The sequence below is a fragment of the Parasteatoda tepidariorum genome, chromosome 5 (assembly GCF_982258835.1).
Source record: "Parasteatoda tepidariorum strain Cologne lab strain chromosome 5, Ptep-v5.0, whole genome shotgun sequence".
NCBI classification, from domain to species: domain Eukaryota; kingdom Metazoa; phylum Arthropoda; class Arachnida; order Araneae; family Theridiidae; genus Parasteatoda; species Parasteatoda tepidariorum.
Window position 1 is genome coordinate 34470430 of NC_141759.1, and position 25143 is coordinate 34495572.

The 25143-nt window shown below is 28.4% G+C and overlaps 1 protein-coding gene across 2 annotated transcripts; it reads right to left on the reverse strand.

The window, feature by feature from the left end:
- Positions 1–475: 475 nt before the first annotated feature.
- LOC107445060 (protein spinster homolog 1) lies at positions 476–23400 on the reverse strand. Of its 2 annotated transcripts, none has more exons than XM_016059377.4 (11): positions 22902–23400; positions 16866–17068; positions 14217–14368; positions 11937–12003; positions 10764–10900; positions 7790–7918; positions 7503–7698; positions 6078–6143; positions 4481–4579; positions 4209–4377; positions 476–1932 (listed from the first exon to the last, which is right to left on the reverse strand). In XM_016059377.4, exons 1-11 carry the CDS (start codon positions 23161–23163, stop codon positions 1865–1867), a joined length of 1548 nt encoding a protein of 515 aa, XP_015914863.1. In that variant the 5' UTR covers positions 23164–23400; the 3' UTR covers positions 476–1864. The 2 variants fall into 2 exon arrangements, with proteins under 2 accessions (XP_015914863.1, XP_042901437.1); XM_043045503.2 differs by lacking the exon at positions 22902–23400 and adding an exon at positions 19871–20076 and having other exon boundaries at positions 1138–1932.
- Positions 23401–25143: the final 1743 nt, after the last annotated feature.

Below are 25143 nucleotides of genomic sequence, written 5' to 3' on the forward strand. Positions count from 1 at the left end.
AGAATATTAATAACAGTGTAAACTAATTAAATAAAATATATATTACTAACAATTGGTTCGAAAAAAAAAATGCTTTTGCTGTGGCAAGAATTAAATTTTAATTCTTAGAATAATAGAATAATGATGTTTAATATGCAAGCATTCAAAAAATGGCTAGGATTTCTTCTTATTATCTTTATGTGTAAATGTTTATGATGCTAAATCTCCTAATTAAATGTTTCAAAGCAAAAAAAAAAAAAAAAAAAAACACAAGTGGTTTAAATTTGAAGCAATGCTATAATTTTAAACTATATATACCATACAGAATTATATGGACCATATAAGAAAAAATTTAGAGATTAAAAAAAAAAGTTAAGCATTTTTAAAAACTGCCAGTTTAGTAAAATTTTTCCACCTTAGATGAAAATTACTGAAATCAGTCAATATTTCTCAACTTTTGAACATTTTTAATAAGCCAGACAATGCAACATTGGAGTAGCTTCCCAAATAATAAAAAAATTAAATCCTACACTTTTCTTTATACAAAATTTTGTATATTTTTCATATTGTCATTTCAAGCCTTTTTTAAAATTAGTATAGAAGGCGTTGGTTAAATATATGTTAAACTTAACCTCTTTTCTGTCAGATTTTTTTCCTTCAAATTTCCAACCCACTGAAGAAAAAAAAAATGAAAAAAAAAGCGTTTTTTTATAGCTGAAAATGTTTTATCCCAAATTCAATAATGCAAAATATTTTTGTCAGCAAAGGAATTTTTTAATTATATGGTAAAATATCTCCAGTTTTCCCTGCAATGCACTCAAGTTTTATCTTTAAAAAACTCACTGTGATAACATATTTATTAACTCTATTGCTTTAAGGCATTTACAATAAATATCTGCATAAAATAATTATTAATATTAGGTAGAAAATAGTTAGGAAAATAATTTTCCAACCTTACCGTTAAAACAGCTTTGCAATCAGTCTTGGGCATCAGAGCGTAAAACTTACTTTTATCACAAAACCATCATAACTATTTTGACATTCAAAGGTGACACTAATGAAAGCGAAATTACAGAAAGTACAAAATGATTTTGATTGCAATTCAAGGTGGGAAATCTCACTGTATTAATTGTGAAGAAAATGGGACTAGTTGCGCCATTTCTTAGCAATATTCTGAAATATAAAAATAATTGCAAGATTTAAAGAGATGTGTATGTAGAGACTAATTCAGTTGGGCGATACAATTTTTCTTTTCGTCACATGGCATACAACGGGGACCATACGGGCACAAAAAAGCTAAACTTCTGAGATGCGACGCTGCCAGAGAAGGCTTTAAACTTAATAATCTTGAATAACTATTGAAAATTCTCAAAAGGTTATAAAAATAGCATCTTATTCAGCAAAAACTGTCATTTTAGAGACTACAGAGACTTTAATGAAGAGTTTTAATACCTTAAACATATAATTAGATTAAAATAAATATACTTTGTTTGGAACCGTTGCACTTAAAACATTTGTATATTACTTTGCATAGCTTAAATCAGTTGTTCCCAAACTTTTGTATGCTTATTGCCATTGATTGATATGTAAAAAAAAATTTAGTGTACACACATTGCAACTACGTTTTCACAAGAAGAAATCTCACTGGAAGTTTAATATCACACATCAACAAAAATAAGGAACATTATTTTCACATAAGTAATAACTTAACATTAATTTTCAAGTAGTATGTGCTTAAGATAAACCTATAATAATTTTCAAAACACCTAAACTAACATATATATAAACATATAGAGATAGAATGTATAGATGTAATAGACTTTGAGCAAAATAGTAAACAATACCACTCTTCATAAAACAAACATAAACATTATGAATCTATTTTTCATTCAAAATTATTTTGTGAACCAACTGGATCAGGCATAATTGACGCTTGAGAAGAATAAATATCACCTAAAAAAAGTAAATTTCAATCACAACAACAAAAAGTATAAATTAAGAGTAGAATAACTGAGCTGTAATTATTGTCTTCTCAAGTATAACTCAATTCAATGATATGAAAGAAAAAATATATAGCACAGATTAAAAAAATCTCCAATATTTATATCTTTAATTATTGTATTATACGAAAAAGAAAAATAATTTTAAAGATGTTCATATTAATTCATACATTTAGAGGTAATATACACTGCTGGACAATTGCTAAGGACGGATAACACTATCATCCATAGCAACCTCAAAATGAAAGGAAGCAAAATGTGGAAAATTAGAATAAGTGCAGGATATAGTAAGAAGAGGTATGCGTATGAAATTATTTTTTTCCACGTCTGTTCATTACGTCATAGCGCTGATAAGAGCTTTAAAGATTTTGACGCGTGTGAAGAGTTGTTTCAAGTCAAAGTTTTACAGGAAAGATTTAGTTGACAAACTTGAAATTTTCGGCATGTCTTCCCGGTATCGCTAAGATGATTTTAAGCGTGACAGAATTATTGGAAAGATTGAAGAAAGGCGAAAAATAACAGATGTTGCCAGAGAGTTCGACATAGCTCAAAGCGTTGTTTCACGGCTGTGGAAATCATTTAAAACTACTGGAATGTGTAGTAGGCTGTACGAGGAAGGTCGTGTTAGCTCAGCAGGTGGCAAATCAGTTTCCTGGCTAAGAATATTAAGGAACGGCCTGAATATTAAGGAACGCCTGCAGAAGACAGATACATCCTCCTATCAGCAAAAAGGAACAGGCGCACCACAGCTCAGCAGGTGGCAAATCAGTTTCTTGCTGCCACAGGAAAGCAGATTTCCTGAAAAACTGTTGCCAGACGTTTGAGGGGAGGACTATATGCCCGCAGACCTGTTGTGTGTGTCCCATTGACCAGACAGCACCGTACGGCCCATTTGCAATGGTGTCGTGAGCCTCACAATTGGACTGAACAGGACTGGGTATGCGTACTATTTTCAGATGAGAGTAGGTTCAGTCTGTCATCGGATTGTAGACGCCAACTGATCTGGCTCGAGAGTGGTACTGGTTATCGTCCAGAAAATATCCAGGAAAGGGACCGATATCTGACATGCATTGTAATGGTGTGGGCCCGCATCATGATCAATGGCTGCACGCGCCTACATGTGGTTGCGAATGGGACTATGACGGGCCAACGATACATTGATGAAGTTCTACATCCTCATATTCGTCTTTTCCTTGGTGCTGTCGGTGATGAATTTGTTTTTATGGACGACAACGCAACATGACATTGAACACTCGCTGTTCAGGATTGTTTAGACAGCTAGGGTATTCAAAGCCTCTTATGGCCATCACGTTCTCCAGATTTAAACCCCATTGAAAATTTTTGGGATGCTTTGGGGAGGCAACTTGCTGGTCGAAACTATCCTCCGACAAACAAGAACACCCTCATCCGTGCACTGATAGAGGAATGAGATAAATTGCCTCAGCAGCTGCTGGATAATGTTGTGCAAAGTATGATACGACGTGTAGAATGTTGCATCACACTCCACGGTGGACATATCCCGTACTGACACCTTTCTTCAAGTTGCCTGCTGACATTTAGATGCATTGTTCCATTTTTTCGTACGCAGCATCAAATGAACATTTTTTTTCCTTCAGGTGTTTCATAGCTTTTGTACTCTCCAGAACAATGAATATTCTTTATACTAATGTCTGAACAGTGTGGCAACTATATTTTATCCTACTAGGCCTCATGTCTTGCTTAATGTTATGCTACATTGCAAATTTGTGATCCCTCCTTAGCAATTGTCCAGCAGTGTAATATTGGGATGAATAAATTTTGAATATTTTGTCACAATATGTAAAGTTACAGAAGTGAAAGTATAAAACACCTTTTTTTTGGATGTTAATTCTGCTCGAATAGAGAAGAAGCAGACATTTAAAGCCATAATTACTTTCCAAAATGTAAATTATTATGCTGGTATTATTTACTATATAAAGTGAATATTGTGAGGGGTAGGTTAATGAGGGGTAAGAAGAGCATGCAGTGTTTTACAAAAATAGATATTTATCTGCACATAAGTCACCTAAACATAACATGGGTTAAATTTTAAAGTTATAGTTAAAGATGTTAATCAATAAAAATGACTTTGCATAAAATGACATTACAGAAAATTATATATTTAGTTAATAAAGTCCATTATAAATTTTAAAAAGCTAACTATAGAAAACAAACACACAGAAGAGAAACGCTAAAAAAAATTTCATTTACCATGGGTTTCCTTAGTACATTTTTCCTTGTCTTGAACAATGTAAAATGAGTTTATGAAAAAGAAGGCTGAACCAAGGACTAAAATAAACATTGGAAGAAAGAGAGCATATTGCTGACTTTTAAAGGTGGATAAAGGACTTTTATCACCATTTGAAATTGCATCAGATAACTGAAAAATAAAATGAATGCAGAAAAGGATTAAAAACTTGAACACAATATTATGTTACATTCACAAAAGTATTTAAAATATTTCAAGATAAGAAAATACTTACAACACCCACAATATAAGGACTACAGGCATCACCAAGAACATGAGACAAAGAAATTTGAATAGCTTCAGCCATTGATCTTCTTTGAGGTATGACAACATACTAAAAGAAAAAAAAAATGCTGAATTAAATTTTTTTTATGCAACACTTACAAAAAAGAAAAAGTTTAAAAGAGTGTTAGTTATATAAGAATAAAAAATAACAAAAAATATGTAAGTTTTGGCTATGTTTGAAAAGTAAAATAATTGTAATAATAATAAATAGAAGGAACAAATTAACTGTTAGATTTCCAAAAATGGAACTGATAACAATATTATAATATAAAAATATTTTAAAGATATCATTTAAAAAAATTCAAGCCTTAAACAAACCATTCATCAAAAAATTTAGGTTTAAAGAAAAGAAGTCTAAGAAGAGGTATTCATTTATTTATTGTAAAAACTAATTTATATAAATGTATATGCATATGGATAAAAGTTTTTTCTTGTAACTTTTAGACATAAATTTGTATTTACTAACAAAGTTGAATTTTTCAACAAAAAATTAAAACTTTCTAAATTCCTTTTTTTTAAAGTCAAATAAATTTTCAGAAATTATTACGATTATTTTTTTTTTAAAAAAAGGATCAAATTTTAAATATTTTACAACAGAAGATTCAAATGAAAAGCTTTTCAAAATTAATTCAGTATTTCCTCAAGAAGCCTCCAAATTTGCCATTTTAACAAAAGCTGGAAAAGAATAGTTGAGTAAAATAAACTCAAACTGGAAATAATTTAAAGGAATGTTTGTAACATGTGGTATGTTTCTGAACTACAGTTGCAAAGTAGTTTTTAAAATTTTTTTAAGAAAACTGAAACAATAAAATAACATATATATTTTTTAATAAACAGCTTCAAAGGTAAAATGACATAACGTGACCAACATCTAGAGCTTGCTTTAACTGTATAGTTTCCCTCCTTCAAAACTTACCTCTTTATTCAAAATTTTGAAATTTCAGCTCACCTGCCTTGTCGCTGTTTTTCATTTCCATGCACACAGACTAAAGTTTTCGAATTATGAGTGAAGAAATCTGATTTTAAGTGAGAAAAGCTGAAAAGAAGTAAAATAAATAATTTTTCTTTGGCTTAGTGGTCTTAGTAGGAAGATTAGGCAGACAGAAAGATCCACTGTCTGCCTAATCTTCACTGTCTGCCTACTGACTTTAGAAGTGACGTCACAAATTAAATCATTCCAAGTCATATACTCTTCATATAAAGTCGACAGTTGTTATCTTGATTGACGTTTAAAGACTCGATAATGTCCAAACTATAATGTCTAAAAAGGGACATGAGGAAAGAAGCTTTGGTTTCCACTGAGTTTCTAGACAGCTCCAAAGAAATGCTTCTGAGGAAAATTAGAATAAATCGGGCATTTTTTGAATTGTGGTGGCCTAGGGGATAGAGCACTCATCTTCCAATGAGTTGAACTGGGTTCAAATTCTAGCGATGACTGGTTCATTTGAACTCCACACAAGGTTTGCACTGACTACAGTCACACACATTCATTAAAATTATTACAGTTAATTTTATAAGAACATTTTTAAATGAAATTAAGAACTCACTAAAACAATGTCAGCAACCAAAACCCAGTTCATGCATAACAATGTTACGCCAAAGAATATACACACCTGTAAAAGACATAAGATTTTTAATTTTAAAAAAAAAATAAAATTTGTGTCTTTCTCAATGCAATAGAATAAGACTACAAAGATTAAATTAGTACACAAAAAAAATAATTTTATTAAATTAGTTTAAAAAAAAAAAACCTTTGGTAATTTAAAACAATAATTTGTATTTTGATATCATGTATTTCTTTGGTTCTTTTTTTATAATCGCAATTCAAGACATTTTTTTCTTCTTTTTACATTATAGTTAACCATTGAGTAGCTCCATATTACTTGAATTCATTCATGCAAAAAAGAAAGAACTTACAGAAAACGTTAATAATCCAAAATATCATAACAATAGGAATAATAAAATAATTTGTGTTAGTGAAATTAACAATGAAAATTTAAATGTGATAAATGATTGCAAATGAAATTTAACATGATACATATTTTAGATAATGACTTGCAATTTTTTTCTCATAACATAGTTAGAATTTCCAATTCATAATCCTTCAACAACATGCTGGCAGATATTCTATTTCCTAGATTAATCCTAATATTTGCTTAATAGAAAACTTATTTTTTAATAATTGATGGTAGAAATTTTAAGAACATTAGACAGGATTTCCACTACATTTCAGAAATTAAACTCCCTGACTTTTCCAGGTATTTCAGAAAAATCTCAATACAATTCATGACCCTATTTCATTTATAAATTGGAAAAAAAAGCTCTTATTTTACCTAATAAATCAAATACTATATTTGTTGAGAAAAAATATAACTTAATGAACGTGTTACATAAATACTTCTTGAATATATTTTATGCATATATTGAAAAAAAAAAAACACTATTTTATTTTATTTGATACATTAAATGCCATATTGAGAAAAAATATCACTTAATGAACATGTTTCTTTAAATTTTGTACTCTTAAAAATTTGACGGCCTAGAGCTTCAGTTCCAGTAGCCCTGTCTTTTTCTCTAATCAAGGCTACAATACAAATCATGCTATGTCAAAATAATTTTTTATATTATAAAAATCAATCCCGACATCATGACAGATAGACTTAAGACGAAAAAATTGCCGATTTCTCTTGTTCCTGACAGTAAAAGAAATAATTTCCATCCCAAAATAATAAATTTTCTTTTTTAATTCTTTTCATAACAAACGCTGAAAGAAGCGTGTTTTATCTATACACAGGTAATAGAGAGCACATTGATTTTTTTGAAAAAATTTTAAAGCTTATAATCGAGTAAGTTTAATATTAAAATACATTTTTGAAATTTAATGTTATGTTTTAATTAAAGTAGTGATGATTAAATCTTATTAAATTAAAAACCATGACATGATTTTCTATTAAAGGATCTTGAATACTTACATATGATAAAGTATTATTTGATGAGGCAGTAAGACAAGCAGCATAAACAAGAGGGATTGAAAACATCATACTGTATGCACAGATTAAAGGATCTGCTCTGGGATTATATCTTCTCCAATACTGAGAACATATTGACCCAAGCACAACTCCAACTATTCCTGCAAAGCATGTGATCACTCCAAATACAAGGGATAAACTACAAGATAAAACGAAACTTGTAACATACACTAAAGGGGAAAAAAATGTTAGGTATGGAACCTCAAATAAAAACCCAGTGAATAACTTACTAAGTTTTATCTGGTTTTTCTCCATGTACTTCAATAGCGGAATCCATAAAATCTGGTACCCACCAAGCAAGAGCTCCTACGGAGAATGTGACACAAGTGAAACCCAAAGTCACCCATATGAAAGATGGTCTGGAAGAAGAAGAAAAAACCCAGTTATACTCAAGAATAAATTTTAAATTTAAATATAAAAGAAAGAAGCCAGAAGCAATTTCAAAAGAAGAAGCGAAATTAATAGAGGGTATCTGCTACATTTTAGATTTTCAAACTCATGACTTTTCATGAATAATTTCAAGAATTTTTTATGACTTCCTGAAGTTACTATTTTCTCTGACAAAAACACAACAATAAATTTAAAAAAGCATTATAATAACATTAATTGAAATGAAAGGTATAACTAAAACTGTCATACTCTGCATCTTCATATTTATTGATTTTAAACTTAAAAAGCAGAATAGAGAAAGAGTTGAAGCGATAAAATAGCTGAAAAAATACAAAAGCAAATAACTTAATACAGTCAAGAAATATTTAGTTACTAAAGCTGTTTTATTTCTTCTTAAAAGTAAGTGCAGTGTAAAAAGCCTAAACTAGAATTTTAAATTGATAAAATAAAAAATAATAATAAATAAATAAAAAAATTATGAAATTACTGAAGTTTAACAGATAATTTTCTCTAGAAATTATGAAGTTCTTTTATTTTTCTGAAAGAACACCATATTTTTTAAAGAACATGATAAAAACATTTCATATTTTAATAAAATATGACTGTAAGAGGGGATTTTGTTACAAGTTTAGATAATCGGAACACTGTGAAATTGGGGGGGGGGGGGAGACGAGAATTCCATTTAGAAAATTAGATATTTCGGCTACCTAAATGCATGACTTTTCACGATCTTTTTAAAAATATCGTTAAAATCATGACAAATTTTATTCAATAACGAAATCCATGACTTCTGTATTGAACAAAACTCTGTTAATAACAAAAAAAATATTTTTTAAAAATTAGAGTTGTTTATTACTACTTTGATACTATGGGGGATTCCACTTGTAGCAAATTTTCAATTTGTCAATTTAGTCAAAAAAATTTGTTTACAACTTATTTAAAAAGATATGGACAATTCTAAGAATTTTTGTGAAAAAAAAGTCTAAGAATCCATTACACTGTAATTTTTTAAAAACTTACAGGAATTTAATTGCTTTTCAAAAAATTGAAAACTAGGTGTTCTGACTTAACATATTATGTTATATTCCTAACAACTAGTTTTTAACTTTTAAAAATTTTTCTAACTTTTGAAAGTTACCAAAACGTTTGTATGATTTAAATCACTTGATTTAAATGAAGATTAAAATTGTAATTTAAATCTCTTTAATTTTTTTTTAAAAATAAATAAAATATTTTTAAGTCAACTATGATTACTTTAAGAAAATCATAGATTTAAACTAATTGATTTTTTTTCAAAAATAAATCAAATAAAAAATATTTTTATAAATATATTCTTTAGGGTGTAATCTTGTTAAAGTCTGATTTCATTGACAATGAAGGTTTTATCCAAATAAATAATGAAAGGGTAAATTATTGTATTTCAAAATTGACTAATAAATAAATAAAATTAGAGACTAAAAGTGATTAAAAGTAACGTTAAACTGTTAAGTTATAATTTTCCATTAGCTGTATGTAAAGTTATTTGCAAATAACAAATTTATGATTTAGTTTTATCTAATAAATAATGAAAGGGTAAATTATTGTATTTCAAAATTGACTAATAAATAAATAAAATTAGAGACTAAAAGTGATTAAAAGTAACGTTAAACTGTTAAGTTATAATTTTCCATTAGCTGTATGTAAAGTTATTTGCAAATAACAAATTTACGATTTAGTTTTATCTTTATTTGGATACTTTAAGTTTTTTTTAAAATATGTTGAATATGTAGTTAGTGTCAACCAATATTGAAAAAAAAAATGTGTTCTGCCCAAAGTAGCTTACGATATTGTTTTTTTTTTCATGAACTTATTTTGATATAAGCTAATTTACTTTTCATTCGATATCTAACTGAATAAGTGCCTCTTTTTCTTTAATCAGTGATTAGTTTGCAATAATTAAAAAATATTTTCAAAATATTTATTTAGGAATATCAACTATTTTAGCCATGCTTTTAAATAATATTAAGAACTGTTAAAATATTTTATTGGATGATTTAGTAGGTAAATATAAAGAAATCTGATTAAAATCAAATAAATCTAATTAAAAAAAAATAATCCCGAACAATTGGAGCTATTATAAACAACGCCAACACTTATTTTCACAAATATTATTAACTAAATTTTAGATTCTTCTTAACTGAGTCATAAGCTTTAAGTAACGAGCTAAGGCTGAAGTCTTTAAGTACAGCATTCTTAAATGGTGAAATCGCACTATGGATGATTGATCGTGTAAAACTAAGTGCAGATGGCTGAGGTTAAAATTCGTCGTAAGGGTTACTACTTCCGACTGATCTGTGAAAAAATAGAATATTACTATACTTTGCATTCTTAAAATCTTTTAATTTAATTTTCAACAAATGAATTCGGAAAACTCTGCAAGCTTGCTATGATGCTACCCAAAAAATAACAAACGGTCTATCTCACTCAAATATAGCCGAATAAGAGATAACACTCAAAACATGTCTAACCTTACACTATATTTATGCAGTGAGTGATATTAATTTTGTTAAATTTCTTTTAGGCTGACAACCTGTTAGAATATATAAATCATAGAAAACTCCGATGATGAATGGTAAAATTGCGTGTAAATTTAAACACAATTCAGAATAATAAAACTTCCCAGAACATTAAGACTGTTCACACATAGCCTCATAAGCACAACATAAGCAGAGGGATACACCGGAAGTTTTCTAAATTTCTTCCGGTTTAAGGAAGCTTGTTATTGCTTACATTCAATCAACCATCCATAGATAAACATTTCTAAAAATGGCATACATTTTTAAAACTTCAATGATATCTTGAAAAACACTTGTGGTATTTGAAACAACTCCTCCATCAGCTCTTCCACGTGGAGGTTCAATCAAAACAGTCAAACATAAGATCACAGCTAAAATACCAAGGCCCGGAGTCACCTGAAGAAAATCAATAAGATATTTAATGAGCCAAGGAAGATTTACAGTTTACCCTATCATAAGAATTGATACCTTGATTGAATACCATCATTAAATTATATTAATTTTATAACTTTTGTTCAACAGTCGACCCAATTTTGGGTTTACGACTACTAATGTTCAACTCCGTAGCCTTGTAATTTTGAACCAATCCAGAAGACAAGGAAACTCCTGCATCAGTACCCCCAGAGGTACGATTATTAGAACATGGAGGGCTTTTGAGACTTGACAGATTTAATGTGCAACGACCCCTTGGACATGGGCCCAGTGCCCTATCAACCAGGCAATCCCGGTCGAAATTATATTAATTAAAAACATAATTAGAGTCTCAATGGCTCAAGGGATAGAGTGTTCGCCTCCCAATAAGGTGAATGGGGTTCACATCCCAGCGATGGCTGCTCGATACGAATTCCGCACCGAGCTCGCACTGATTACAGTGCTGACATAAAATATCCCCAGTGGTAGACGGATCATGGGTTAGAGTCGCCTTGTGGTCAGGCCATGGGAGCTTTTCGTGGTTTTCCTTTCCATGTAACATAAACACGGGTGAGTTCCATCAAAAAGTCCTCCACAAAGGCAAAATTTCTCCCAATACTTGATCTAAGAGTTCCCTTGTTTTCTGAATTAGGTTCAAAATTGCAAGGCTATAGAGTTGAACATTGGCAGCCATAAACTCAAAGTGGGGTCGGCTGTTCAACAACGGTTATAAAATAAAATAAAATTAAAAACATTAAATAATTTGCATTAATTTAAATACCTTGATTAAATTATGCTAAGAATAAAACTGTAAATAGTTGAAAGTTTACAAGTAAGGAACAGTTCCTGAATAATATGACAAATCTGTAGCAAAAGGAATTTTAAAACATGCATCTTAAATCATTCAAAATATTTACTGCCTCTGTTGTTCATTATCAATATACAAACAAATTGCAACATTAAACATTTTACTATAAATATCATATGAATAATAAAATTTAAATAATGTTCACTAACTTACTCTCAAAGCCCAGTACCAATGACCAATTCTATTTGCTACCTCAGGTCCAACGATGTAACCTAAACCACTGTAACAAACAATGTGTTTAAGAAAAAGATACATAAATATTTTGAAGACTAAAATAAAAGTATATATAATGGTTAAAATTACACAATCTTTAATACTTTTAGCCTAGGCGTGCACAACCTTTTTGAGGGAAGGGCCACATGCACAGCAGATTGATCAATGAAGGGCTGCATGCCAAAGTATTTAGACAGACATATTGACAGTAATTGTTAAACAGCAGTGTTCTAGGCACTAAATTCTTTTTGTCTGTTAACCTTGTAATATATTTGCACAAAATTAAATACTTTTAAATGTTTAAAATTAGAAACTGCAAAAGTGATTATTTAGGAAAAAAAAAACAGAATCAATTTATCAAAAATAAAATTAAGATAAATTGAAATAATTAAAAACTATGGGGAAATTCATGTTTTTTTTTATCATATTACATAATACAAAAGTCCATTTAAACATAAATTTCATTAAAAAATTTGCTCATAGAATTAAATTTTTAAAGAAATAAATATTCTAGTTATTAAAATAAATGCAAGTTAAATACTTTGATTTAAAGAAAGTTTATAGGGTTAACAATTATTAAAATTAAAACAAAATCCCTTCAGCGGCAAATAAGATTTAACAATTAGTAGTATACTTTAAACTTTAAAACATTCAATATAAAATAATTATAAGAGGCAGGAGCTGAGAGGGAAGCAAAAGAAAGAAAGAAAACCTTAATTTTGAAGGAACTATTTTCTTTAATAATAAAAAACTTATTAAGATACTTGTTCACAACTTTTCATGATCAATACTTTGAATTACTATTTACTTACTTACACTTACAATTACTTACTTACACTTATTATTTACAATAAATACACATATATATTAACAATTAATTAAAATTTTACATCACTTTACGAAACTTATCTTGATTACATTTTAATGCAGTTAAAACTAAAAATTATACAAATCTTTTCCTCAGCATATAATCATAACTGATATAAAATGGTCCAAGTAGGTAGAAAATTGTTTAAAAAATTTCTTAACGGTTATCCTGTAATTTGCAAACTTTTTAAATATTTTGATAATTTTATCTACTTGATCAAGTGGTAGCTTTTTTGAGCCATTAAATGATAATTTAATGATTTTGTTTAAAGACTGCTCTGGAATTTTGAACAGGCCAAATTCATTCTGGAAAATAGTTCTTCGAAAGAAGCTGTTGTTGTGGGCAGTATTAAACTTAGGACAAATAACTTAATCAGTTTTGGAATCTGCCCCAGATGTTTTTCCATTCCTGATTTTTAAATCGCGTGAACACAAACAGCGATGTGTTATTTTTAAATTGCTTGAACACAAATTGCTTTATGTGAATTTTAAATTGCGTAAATAAAAAATGCAATGCGTGGTTTTCAAATCGTGTGAATACGAATCGAGATGCGTGGTTTTAAAATTGCGAGAAGAAGAGTCACAACATATGATTTTTAAATCTGTGAATATGAATCACGATTACCTGTGATCAGTGAAAATTCGAGAGATTTTTCGGTTCGATTTCAGAGGGCAGAAAATGAAATCTGAAATTGAGAATATCTTGCAAAATGCAGCAGTTTCTCATGAAAGTGCAAGAATTCTCAACACTGAATTCCGCTTAGCATATAAGTACACGCAGACGCACAAGTATTTCGTTAAACACAAATAAAATGATCAGCACTTTCATATGCTAAGGAACGAAAGTATGCTAAAATGGATTGTGGTTGAATGAATAGTGAAAACGTTAATAAAACAGTGTGAAAACCACGTTTTCCGCATAATTCATGGCAAAAATCGACACGGTAAAAATATATCTCATTTTGGAAAAGGAAAAATTAAGAACTTTTTAAAAACACCTAATGAAAAAAAGCACCTTTAAGGGCTTTTAAAAAACGAAAATCAAAAATAAGCTCCTTTAAACATTTTTTTAAAAAAGCTACGCACGCTGTTAGTTAGATATAATGCATGAAATCCTTTTCTTTTCAATTAAATATCTAAGCTTATGTAATCAATATTATGCAAATCTATATGTTAATGCAATAAAAAAAAGAAATTTTGCACAATTTCATTCAATAGTAAAGAGCAACATCAATTCCTTAAGACAAGTATCATTTATTTTTTCATCAAGTGATTAAAAAGAGAATTTTCATTAAAGTCTACATAAAAATTTTATTTTTAATAAATACAAAAAGAATAAAACAGTAGACAAACCTTCCAACAGGAATTGCAAAATAAAACAAGGAAAGCATTCTAGTTCTAGTTGTTCCAGTAAACAAATCAGCTATAACAGTGGGTGCTATAGTTGAGTAACTTGCTTCACCAGTACCAACCAATGCACGTGAAAATATAAACAACTTGTAATACTGTAATGAGTAAAAAAAAGTTTTTTTTGTCTTTTTTAGTTTGAAATCAATTATAAAATATAAAGAAAACATTCTTACAAAAAATAAGCCTATAAGGTAATAAATATTAAATTTTTTTCAAATTAGATTTTTTGGCTAATATACAGACGAAACTAAACAATTTTAGGCATTTTTTTTCTATTGCTGGTTCTAATTGATAATATTAAGAATTCTTCTAATTGATAATGTTAAGAACTAGAATTTAAACATTTATTTATTATCCTTTTATGGAAGTCATAAAAAAACATAACCAGGACCCCCGTGGAAGAATATTTTCTTGCTTTCTGCGTCATACCTCTCTAATACTAACATCTTTCTACAAGATACTTTTGAAAATAACAAATATACATGTCACTAATTTAAAGTAACAGAAGCGCCAACTTCAAAAAAAAAAAAAAAAAACTTTTCAGAAGCTATAGAATAATTTTTTAAATTTAATATGTAATATTTTTTTATTCTAATATTATGTATTCTTGAATTTTTTAGGGGGAAAACACATTAGTTATTTCTTTTTTCATCTTTAGTAAACATCCTCACATTAAAAAAATAATTAAAAAATCATGAAATCCCTAGCAGTAACTACCAAAAAAAAAAGATCCGATGAAAAAAGCAGGCGATTTGAACTCTTCAAAAAAGGGTTACTAAATGTGTGTTTTTATTTAGAGATTCAGTTGTTGTAATCAGGGTTGGCAGGTTTTTGACATGTGACAGTTTTTGACAGTTTAAACCATGGTTTAAACCGTCACGTCAAAAACCTCACTGTCAAAAATGTCGAAAATGTCAAAAACCTATATTCATATGTGAAATTTAATTAATACATAAAATTTATATATTTTTTAAAGGATAGTGTTTCTAAATATGTTCTAGAAAAAATAAATTTTAAATTTTGAAGAAACACTTATATTTTGAATAGTAACCAAAATCTTGTACTTTTGAAAACTCACATCTTTTGTAATATTATGTATTCATTTTCATGTGTTATTGAAAATCTGCAGTGATATTATTAAGAAATTTATTTATAACCAAATTTAGTGTACAGTATAGATTATACTAAAAGTTAGACATTTTTAAAAATAAACATTAGCAGTTTTGTACATTAGACATCTTCTTTTAAAGAAAAATCTTTTTAATATTCTTTTAAATCTTCTTAATAATCTTTTTAACATAAGACAATACAAATTTAAGTGCTTTCTGTTAGATACACAGAGTAGTTAGTGTCGATTTACAGTATATTCAGCCTATTCATTTACTATGCTGAAAATTTAGTTTATCCAAATACTTGTGAATTTCATTTTGCTGAATATGATATAGTTTTGTTGAATATCTAAATATTCAGCTGTTGAATAATTACTTCTTGCTTTCAAGATATGCATTATTTGTATTCTTAATACAAGTGGAGAAAAAAAAATTAAGAGATAAAAATTTTTTTAAAATGATAAGTGTAATAATTATAAATAAATATAATAAACAATATGAATTATATTTATTATTATTCATAAATATAACTACTTTTAAATTCAAATTAACATACTGGATAATAAAGATATTCGGTATAACATTAAAAAATTTTTTTTATACACTTGTATCTTATATCAAGTTTGTATTCATTCAACATAACTTGTAAGTTCCTTATAAATATTAGTTATATGTTCCTTATATGTCAAAAATGCATAGTAATAAACTTTTAATCTTAAGTATCAAAAAGAAAAAAAAAATTTTTTTAAATATAAATATTTAAACAATCTTTGTGCAAAATTTTTCTGCACATGCATTTGAATATAAATTTCTGAGATTTTAAATCTGTTATTTTACCTTAATTTTAATTAAAAAATATTTTAAAACCTGCTGATTACCTATAGTATAATTAAATTTCAATATAATGCATGGCAACTGTTGGTAGTTTTGAAGTTTATATATTTTCTTGGCAAACTTAAGTTTTTGACATTTTTGACGGGTTTTTGACGGTTTAAACCAGTATTATACCCTTGTCATGTCAAAAACCACTTTTTGACGTCAAAAACCCAACCCTGGTTGTAATGAATAATACAGTATTAAAAATATTAATATTTTAAAAGCTATGAGGAAATCAATAGTAATTATTTGCATAAAAAATAGAATGAACATTTCCGCAGAAAAGAAAACCAAATTTTTTTACTTCATTACTCTTTATTTTTCATTATTCTCCAATAAGAAACAAAAAATCACACAATTACAAGTGTATTTTTTCCATTCTGATGAGCGAGAAAAGCATCTTTTGAATATAACTCTGAAGAAAGAAAAAAATCTTTTGAAAATTTTTGCAGAAAAGAAAACCAAAGTTTTTTTACTTCCGAAAAGAAAAATCTTTCAGCAAAGAATTCGGTAACGTTCTGCGACAATGTCGCCGTGATTCTGCAAAAATTTTACACTTGCATTAAGGTTTAGACATGACAAAAGAATACCAAGATGGAATACTCACATGAGGAGGAACAAAGGAACCAAAGAATGTAGTTGCACTCCAAAATGAAATGCCACAAGCCATAATAATTTTCCGATTGTATCTATCCCCAAGATAGCCAAAGATAGGAGCCATTATCAAATAACTTAGAATGAATGATGTTTGTAACAGACCAGCTTTTTTATCATCTAATCCATAATAACCTTTAACATCTTTTAAGACACCTGAAACACAAGTATTTAGTAAGAACACAAAAATATAGCTTATTTATTTAATTACTTTAATTAATAAACTAGTCTCAATGATCAAAAACTTCTAAATATTTTTAGAATCTTTAGTAAAGTAAAAAACTTACACATTATTAACAGGAACATAATATTTACGTGTAAGAATGTTATCAAATGTCATGAATTATCAAATGTCACAGTACAGTTTGAACTAAAGCGTGTGACAGTCAGACTCCACTTTCCTTGTTTCCTATGTTAAAATATCAAGAATTACAAGAAATAGTTTTCTTGTTCAAGTTTTACTTTGATGTTAGACACAATTTTGACCTGTTATTTTACATATTTTGCTTATTAGATATTGCTAAAATTTATTCAACTGATTTTTTTTAAAAACTTGTTATCTAAAGACATTGAATTTTATTATCAACAAAACAAGCATAAATAATTTTAAGTAGAACAACAAAGAAAAAAAAAAAAAAAGAAGAAGAAGAAAAATTTGCATGATAAAGCAAATTTAGAGTCTGTAAGAAAAAGAATTTTAATTCTTACGTCATAAATAGATTTTTAAAAAAGTAGTTGTGAAAAACTTTTAATCTGTTAGTTCTATATTAAATTTAGCTTGTTTAAATTTAAGCTATTCTTATATTACTTTAGAGGTTTCAAAGTGTAGATTGATTTCCTCTAATTACTAATTATATTATGAGGACTCCAGTGTGTGAAAAGAGCAAGGATGACGATTCTAAAACTTAACATAAATTTATTGAAACGTAACAAGTTTTGTGCGACTGCTCGCTGACGGGATACTCTCTGGAATGAATATAGAAATCCTTAATCCCGGCCTCTCAGGGTAGGCTGAAGAGGCACAATTTGGGGGTTTGATCTAAAGATAGATTTTCTAGAAGGGAATCGCTACATTACTAATAGATAAACAATTACATGGGACATTTTAAAGTTAATCAATCTTGAGCTCTAAATTTGCACCTATTGATCGAGCAAGGGATAGAAAAATGACCTTATTCTGACGTTATGCTTTTACATGAGAAAGAAAATCTGTAAAATTGCATTTTCTTACAGATTGTATTAACAGACTGTGATCTTTGTTCTTTACACAAAACTATTCAGATGTTTTCCACCTAGTAATTTGCTCGTGAAAGCATTTTCAATGTTTGAAATTGTCTGTAACACTAGGATTGAATTAGATTTCTGTATTTAAAGATAATTTTTGAGCATTCATCCACATATTTTATGAATATATTTCACGAACATAATTGTCATCCTCCCAAACTTAGTGTTTCAGATAAGAATTTGATTAAATAAATTAGTGTCTTGCTCAAATTATTTCAAAATAAAATGTAAATAGTTTACTGATCTAAATTTTCGTGCGAACTTTAAAAAATACTTAATTTAATAAAATTGTAAATCAGAGGGGGAAAAAAACAAACAAACAGAAATAAGCACAAAGACTTTTTATTAAATATTATTAAGTATATCTAAAGACATTCTGTTCATAGGTCATTATTATATTACCTTGTTTGACTTTATTCAAATATTATTTTAGATTATCCTAAAGAATATGATTAATTCCAGCTCAAAAAGTGTTGCAACAAATTTGCGTAACACGTGAAAGAAGTATTTTTGCATTATTTATTACAGAAAAAATTTGGGTATCAAATGGTAATAAAAAAAATAAAAAAATTGAGATTGTTTTGTAATTGAAAATTTGTTTCGTTAAAAGTATGAAAATATTTGCATCATATTAAACTAATAGTAAGATATAATAATTTGTAAGGTTAGTATAATTTGTAACATAGCAAAAAAAAAAAAAAAAAAATCATGAATAACAATTTTGGCTTGACTGGCAGCTATGAAACCGTGTATCTCACATAGGCCTCACAAAGTAGTATGCATAGCTTCCATCATTTAAAGTTTCTTGTATAGATCCAGAGAAACAAATACAAAATTTGTAATCAAGAAGAGCCAGAGGTAAAATGCCTTCTTTCTGCTCATTGAAACATTGTAAGAAATATTGACTTCGTTCAATGTCGGATTAAGCGTAAACGGGGTCCTAGGCCATTCAAATTTTTGGGACCCTTAGATTAAATTTTTTTTCCTCATATATTTTTAATTTATTCAAATATAAAAGTATTTATATATCTTTTCATTTAAGAAAGTATATTTAAAATAAAAAAAATAATAAAAAATTAAATTTTACTTTATTTTGTTAAATTAGAACTAAAAAATAATTATAAAATTTTGAAAAAACTTGAAATTTACTAACACTTTACAAAATCAACGCTACTATAAAATTGGTATTCAAAAATCTTTTTTTCTGCTCTGGCGATCAATAAGCTCATCTATAAAGTTATCTAAATTAATTTCACGGAGAACATCTGATTCGATAGGCAAACTTAGCATGTTTAATCGTTTTTAAAAAGTGACATTTCCTTGCTCACTCTTCATTTGTTTCATTTTTAAAAACGAGCGATCCGTAGAACAATTTGTCAATCAAAAACATTGAAAAATCTTATAATACATAAAGTATAATAATACTCATAAATAATAACTAAAATAAGTAATAAATAAATATGATTAACTTTATGTAAAAAAGCTATTGTATTTTATTAATATATATTTGAAATTGTTTTTTTTTTAAATCATTGTTTTACTTAATTTTTTAAACTTTATTTTCAAAAAATCCATTTCAGAAGGCCCCTAATCACTGGGAGCCCCATTCCATGGCCTAATAGATAATCCAACACTGACTTCGTGGAAGATGAAAGTTGAACTTAGAAAACTAACCATGAATCAAAATCTTTTCAAACTTAATCATCAGCATCTCTACACAATGCTGCTTGATCTTGAGAAGTGCAAAGTATGATGATTTGACATTCTTGTCTTCTCAGCTCAGGCTCAAAATAAGAGGGTAGTAAAAATAAACATTACAATATAGCAGAGATTTAGTTACCAAATCCCATTCAATAACACATAAGGATAAAGTCAATTTTCTATAAAAAGAGGCAAATTATTAAAAAAAATATTTGAAAAGAGGTTGAAAGTTTATTTTGGAAAATAACTAACAACTATTTTTTAAATTTTTTTTTATAATTTTCAGCTGTATTCAAAATGTATAGGTTTGCAATTGAATTGAAAAGACAATCATGAACAAAACAAAAGCATTGTTTTATTGTTAAAATTGTCTCTGAATCTTTTTATTTTTCTTACAGACTATTGAAACTAACAAATATTTCAGAAAATGCTAATATTAACTATAAAGTATTTAACAAAAAATTAATAAGTTTATTTCATTCATTCTACTTTTTTTTATTAAGTATTACACATTATTTTGGCATTTATTATAACTTTAAAACTAAATGTTACACATTTCATTAATCACAAAATATAGCATAAATAATTATAAGTAACTATCAATAATAAAATTTTAACAAATTATTATTCATTTAAGATAAAATATTTCTAACTGAAAAGTTCAATCTTGTGATCTAATTTCAGCAGGGATCAGTTAATGCATTTTAGAGCATTCAAAACCTAATTTTCACAGAAATTTAAAAAGAAATTGGCGTTGAAGAAAAAAGCCAACTATTATTATTTAATTTTAAGATTACTTCTTTTTATTTTGAGCAAACTTACAGTAAATTAATAAATGAAGATTAACTTACAACAGTGAATAAATAAAATCTAAATATAAAAAATTAAATTGTTGAAGAAAGTTCAAAGATAAAATGAAATAAGACATTTTATTTTAGACTATGTAATCAAAATAAAATGAGCATTCACCCCTCCTTGAACAACAAGAAAGAGGCCACTCCTAACAGAGAGAAAACAATTAAATAAATATAAACAAAAGCTATTGGTCACTCTCTTATAACTGCCTATGGACAGCAGCACTTCCACGGAGGAGTGTTGAGAACTTGTTTCAGTAGCTGGGATGCCCTTTATCCAGATCTTCGAGGGTGGACAATTCCAGGGTTGGATCCAGAAAATTTTCCTGGGTGGGAGTCATAGACTCAGATTCTCCCCCCCCCCAAAAAAAGAAAAAAATTAACTTTTTTTATTAAAAAAATTTCTTTCAACCTTTTTTTTGGAAAAAAAAAAAAAAACTGGGGATTTTAATGCTAAGTCTTCTCATTTATTTTCTTCATAATGAACAATAGAACAATACATAAATAATTCAAGTATTCAAAATCTTTAAATAATACATGTAATGTGTTTTTTAGAAACTTTGGCAAATCTGTCAATGATTTTTTCAACATCCAAATCAATTTCTCGATGAATGTTTAATAATAGCCAGATTTTAGTAACGAGTTTTGCAAGTTTCCCATCTTCACCTTTTATACAATCTTTGGTTAAACCTGTTGAAGCGCACTTCAACAACATTGTTAATGTTTACAATGAAACTATGATGAATTTTGTAATCTTTTGGATTATGATTCTTGAAACAGTGAAGAACATAATTTGACGGAAAAAAAATTATTTTTCCAACCTACCTAGATGTATATGTCCCCTTAAATAATTTTTAAAATATTTTATTTCTTTTATAAACTATTAAAAAAATTGTTATTAAAATTTGTTTTCTAAATAAATTTTTTGGAGGGGGGGGGCATGACCCCTATGACCCCCCCCCCCGCGCTGGATCTGCCACTGGTCAGTTCAGTATTTTTTATTAAACTATTTAATGGAGGTATCAAATGGACTTTGGATAAGAGTGACATCACTGCACAAGTTTTAGGCTGCGAATTTTGACATCCTTGTAAAATTTCTTCCATTTTGTCTAGTTTCTTCAAAACACCTAGAAGAAATAGGTTTCTTCCCATCTTCCCAACAACATGCCAATCTTGGAAGAAATTATATCATGAAATTAATGAATACTATTGATTTTCACTGTTTTATGATCTGATAAATGGCAATCAAGATATGGTTTAAATAACAAATCAAGTTAATCTTTTTAATAACAGAGGTCTGTCCAGACATTTTGTGAAAGGTTCGTTTTTGGTAGAATTGTGAAAAAAATTACTCGTAATTTGTGAATAAAAAATAAGTCACATTCTTTCAACCAGGGTCCTGCTTTTGTGAATTTGTGCAAATAGAGTCCTGTCATTGCAAAAAACTTTTTCAAGGAGTTTTTAAATTGTAGAGATACAAGATAATGCTCAACACTGTAAAATTATAATTAAAAAAAATTAAATGTTAAACAGTAAACAGCAATTGCTGCTACTAAATTAGAGATGCAACATACAAATTTTTGGTATTTAGCCAATACTGCTGAACGCAGAATATTCATTTTGGACGAATAAAGGAAAAAGCGTCTGTCGAAGACAAAACTTAGTTCGTTCACATCTGTCTTTCTTCCCCCGCCCCCTGGGAAGGGTTTATTCAATTAACGAAACAATAATGAAGATAAAAAAATTTGTGAAGGGTCCGATTAAAAGATTTTGTGAAGGGTCCGTTTTAAAGAAAATATATTTTTTGAAGGGTCCGTTAACGGACCCAAATTTCTTCATAACAGACCCTTGAATAAGCAAAACACGATTTATGAAAGCAGTATGAAGAAATTTTCTTAGCAAATTTCCTTATCACTACAGATTACTGTAATAAACGAGAATGAAGTGTAATCTATTAAATGTACTCCATTGAAAATATGCATGAAGTTATTTATGTGAGGCAAAGTCATTTACATTCATGTTGCTTAAACACTAATAAAATATAACTATCAAAAAACACTATTATATAAGATAAAAGCATAAACATGAATTGTAAATGATCATTGATTTCATGTAGCGCTTTTGAAGTCAAAATTTTGAGATAAACAAACCTGCAAGAGTGTATCTGTCCATGTAATTTATGAGATTGATATAACAAAGAATAATAACCGCTATGTTAGCCTTTCTACTGCTAAAGTTGGATGATGATACAGTACTGTCAGTTCGTTCAACAGCATTTGAAAAAGCGGGAGCATTAACTGTTTCAACATTGTCATTTTCTGAAATAGCGATTGTTCCTGTAGAGGCGAAAGGGGCTTTAATTAGATGCCTATTTACAACAGTTTGGTCATTTATTAAATTTCTTTCTTCCATGATTAATTTTAGAAGTATAATTACGATATCATGACATTCCAGATGACACAGACATATTAAACAACTGATTTCAGATAAGAAAGTATACAAACAAATGCACACATTGAAATCAAAGTAGTAGTAAATGACGGAAAGTTTTCAACTTCTTTTTCTTCACTTTGAAAAATTAGGTAATTGCTTATGGTTCAGCGCTGCCGCTACATTCCGATTCACTCCTGGAAATCAAAATACATCACTAATTTCGATTTTTTTTTTTTTTGTTCCTCTGGGGGGTACTGAATGGGAGATTGATAGTGCTCAGGTCAAATTTGGGGGTGGTGTGTGACACACTCACCCACAGAACACTAATTTTTTTTTACACAAATATTATTGGCGATCGAAATGGGCTGCAGGTGGCGTAGAGCAGAACTCTTTTCCTATGGCAACACTTCACATGCTTTCCCCATTAGCGTGTGGAAAGTCATAGAGGAAGGAAGTACGTTAGTTTCTCTCTTGATTTTCATATAGATTAAAATCTTTCAACTTGAAACACTGTATGAAACTGAAAACTGCATTAAACATAGTTCTAAAGAAAAGTATCATGGAAATTTTAAAAAATATTTTGATTAAATAAAAAGGAAAAATATTAAGAAAAGGGAAAATATCGTAGTACATTCCTATACAAATGAAAAGAGGAGGAGAGGGAAGGGAGAAGGGCTAAAGGCATGAAACCGGTCTCTCCCCAGATGGCGTATTCGAGTGTTGCGATTGCGAATCAAAAATCGCTAGAATATTTTAAGAAGTTTGGGGCATATATAAAAATAAATTAATTATATTTTTACTAGATATAAGATTAAAATAATAACGTGAATTTCTAAGAATGTCAGCAAAATATTTAAGTTTCAGCTCTGCCACCCAGAAGTTAATAATCATAAAACAAAGCTATTTCATAACTTTGTAAAAAAAATTTGATAATTATTCTGACCTATTTATGAAGAAGGCATCACAGTTAATCTAATTTATTAGGATTTAAACAAAAATTTAACTATTATTTATAGTATACATCATAATAAACAACAACTGTGAAGAGAAACAGAACTTACTCACCACCCACAAAAATCTAAACTTTTTTTCATACAAAGAATGACACAATTTAGCCAAAACTTAGTATACAGTTTATTATAACTCTATTGTACACGAAAATCGACCGTTAATACTTCAAAAATTTAAGGAAAATATAAAATTAGCTTATTTTTTACAAAATGACATCAAAATTCCATAGACTTACATTAGAGTGCTCGCCACCCAATCGATTGTAAACAAAGATCGTGACGTCACGCGCCCGTGCCCCATATGACCCATGTATGTTGTCTCCGGATCATCCTTAGGGATGTGTCCCAAACCGTCGCTAATAGCCCATTGTGCAGCTCTATTGCGAATAACCTTATTTCTAGAAAGTGTGTTAGTTATCAGAATTTTATATAGAGAGCGTTGAATTTTTTTTTTATACCAAGACAAATGTGGTATAGATTGTTTGATTGGACCAATGCCAATAGTTTAAAGGTAATATGTTTTATGCCTAAAAATTAGTTTTTGACTTCTACCTATTTAAGCTTCTTATAACGTTGCTAGGCTCTAACTATCTAAGAACTGTATTGTTACTTATATAGTTCTTTTTACAAAAAAAGAAAAAAAAATTGAAATAAAGTTCATCCATTTAGACATATAAACTTTATTCAAAACTGTTATACTCTATCGACTTTTCGTTTTCTTTCATTCATATCAGCATAATAAATAAACAAATTAAAAAACGAACAAACATGAGAAACAACATTTTTGTGTCGATAATAATATCACACACGTAAGTATAGGCATAAGTTTAAAATTTCATTTTTTTTTCATGTTTGGAGTGAGAACTGAAAATATTATTTTATTACAAAAAAATATTTTTTATATCTATTTTTCGATCCATGCGACAGTTCTTCCTCTTTTGTAGATTAA

What these genes read in the sequence shown, in the direction of transcription:
- LOC107445060 (XM_016059377.4), bottom strand. Translation starts at nt 23,163, where the DNA reads ATGGAAGAAAGAAATTTAATAAATGACCAAACTGTTGTAAATAGGCAT. An exon ending in ATCATTGAAGTTTTAAAAAT is followed by an intron (nt 7,919 to 10,763) that starts GTATGCCATTTT and finishes TTCTTCTTCCAG; the next exon opens with ACCATCTTTCATATGGGTGA. An exon ending in CAAATAATACTTTATCATAT is followed by an intron (nt 6,144 to 7,502) that starts GTAAGTATTCAA and finishes TGTCTTTTACAG; the next exon opens with GTGTGTATATTCTTTGGCGT.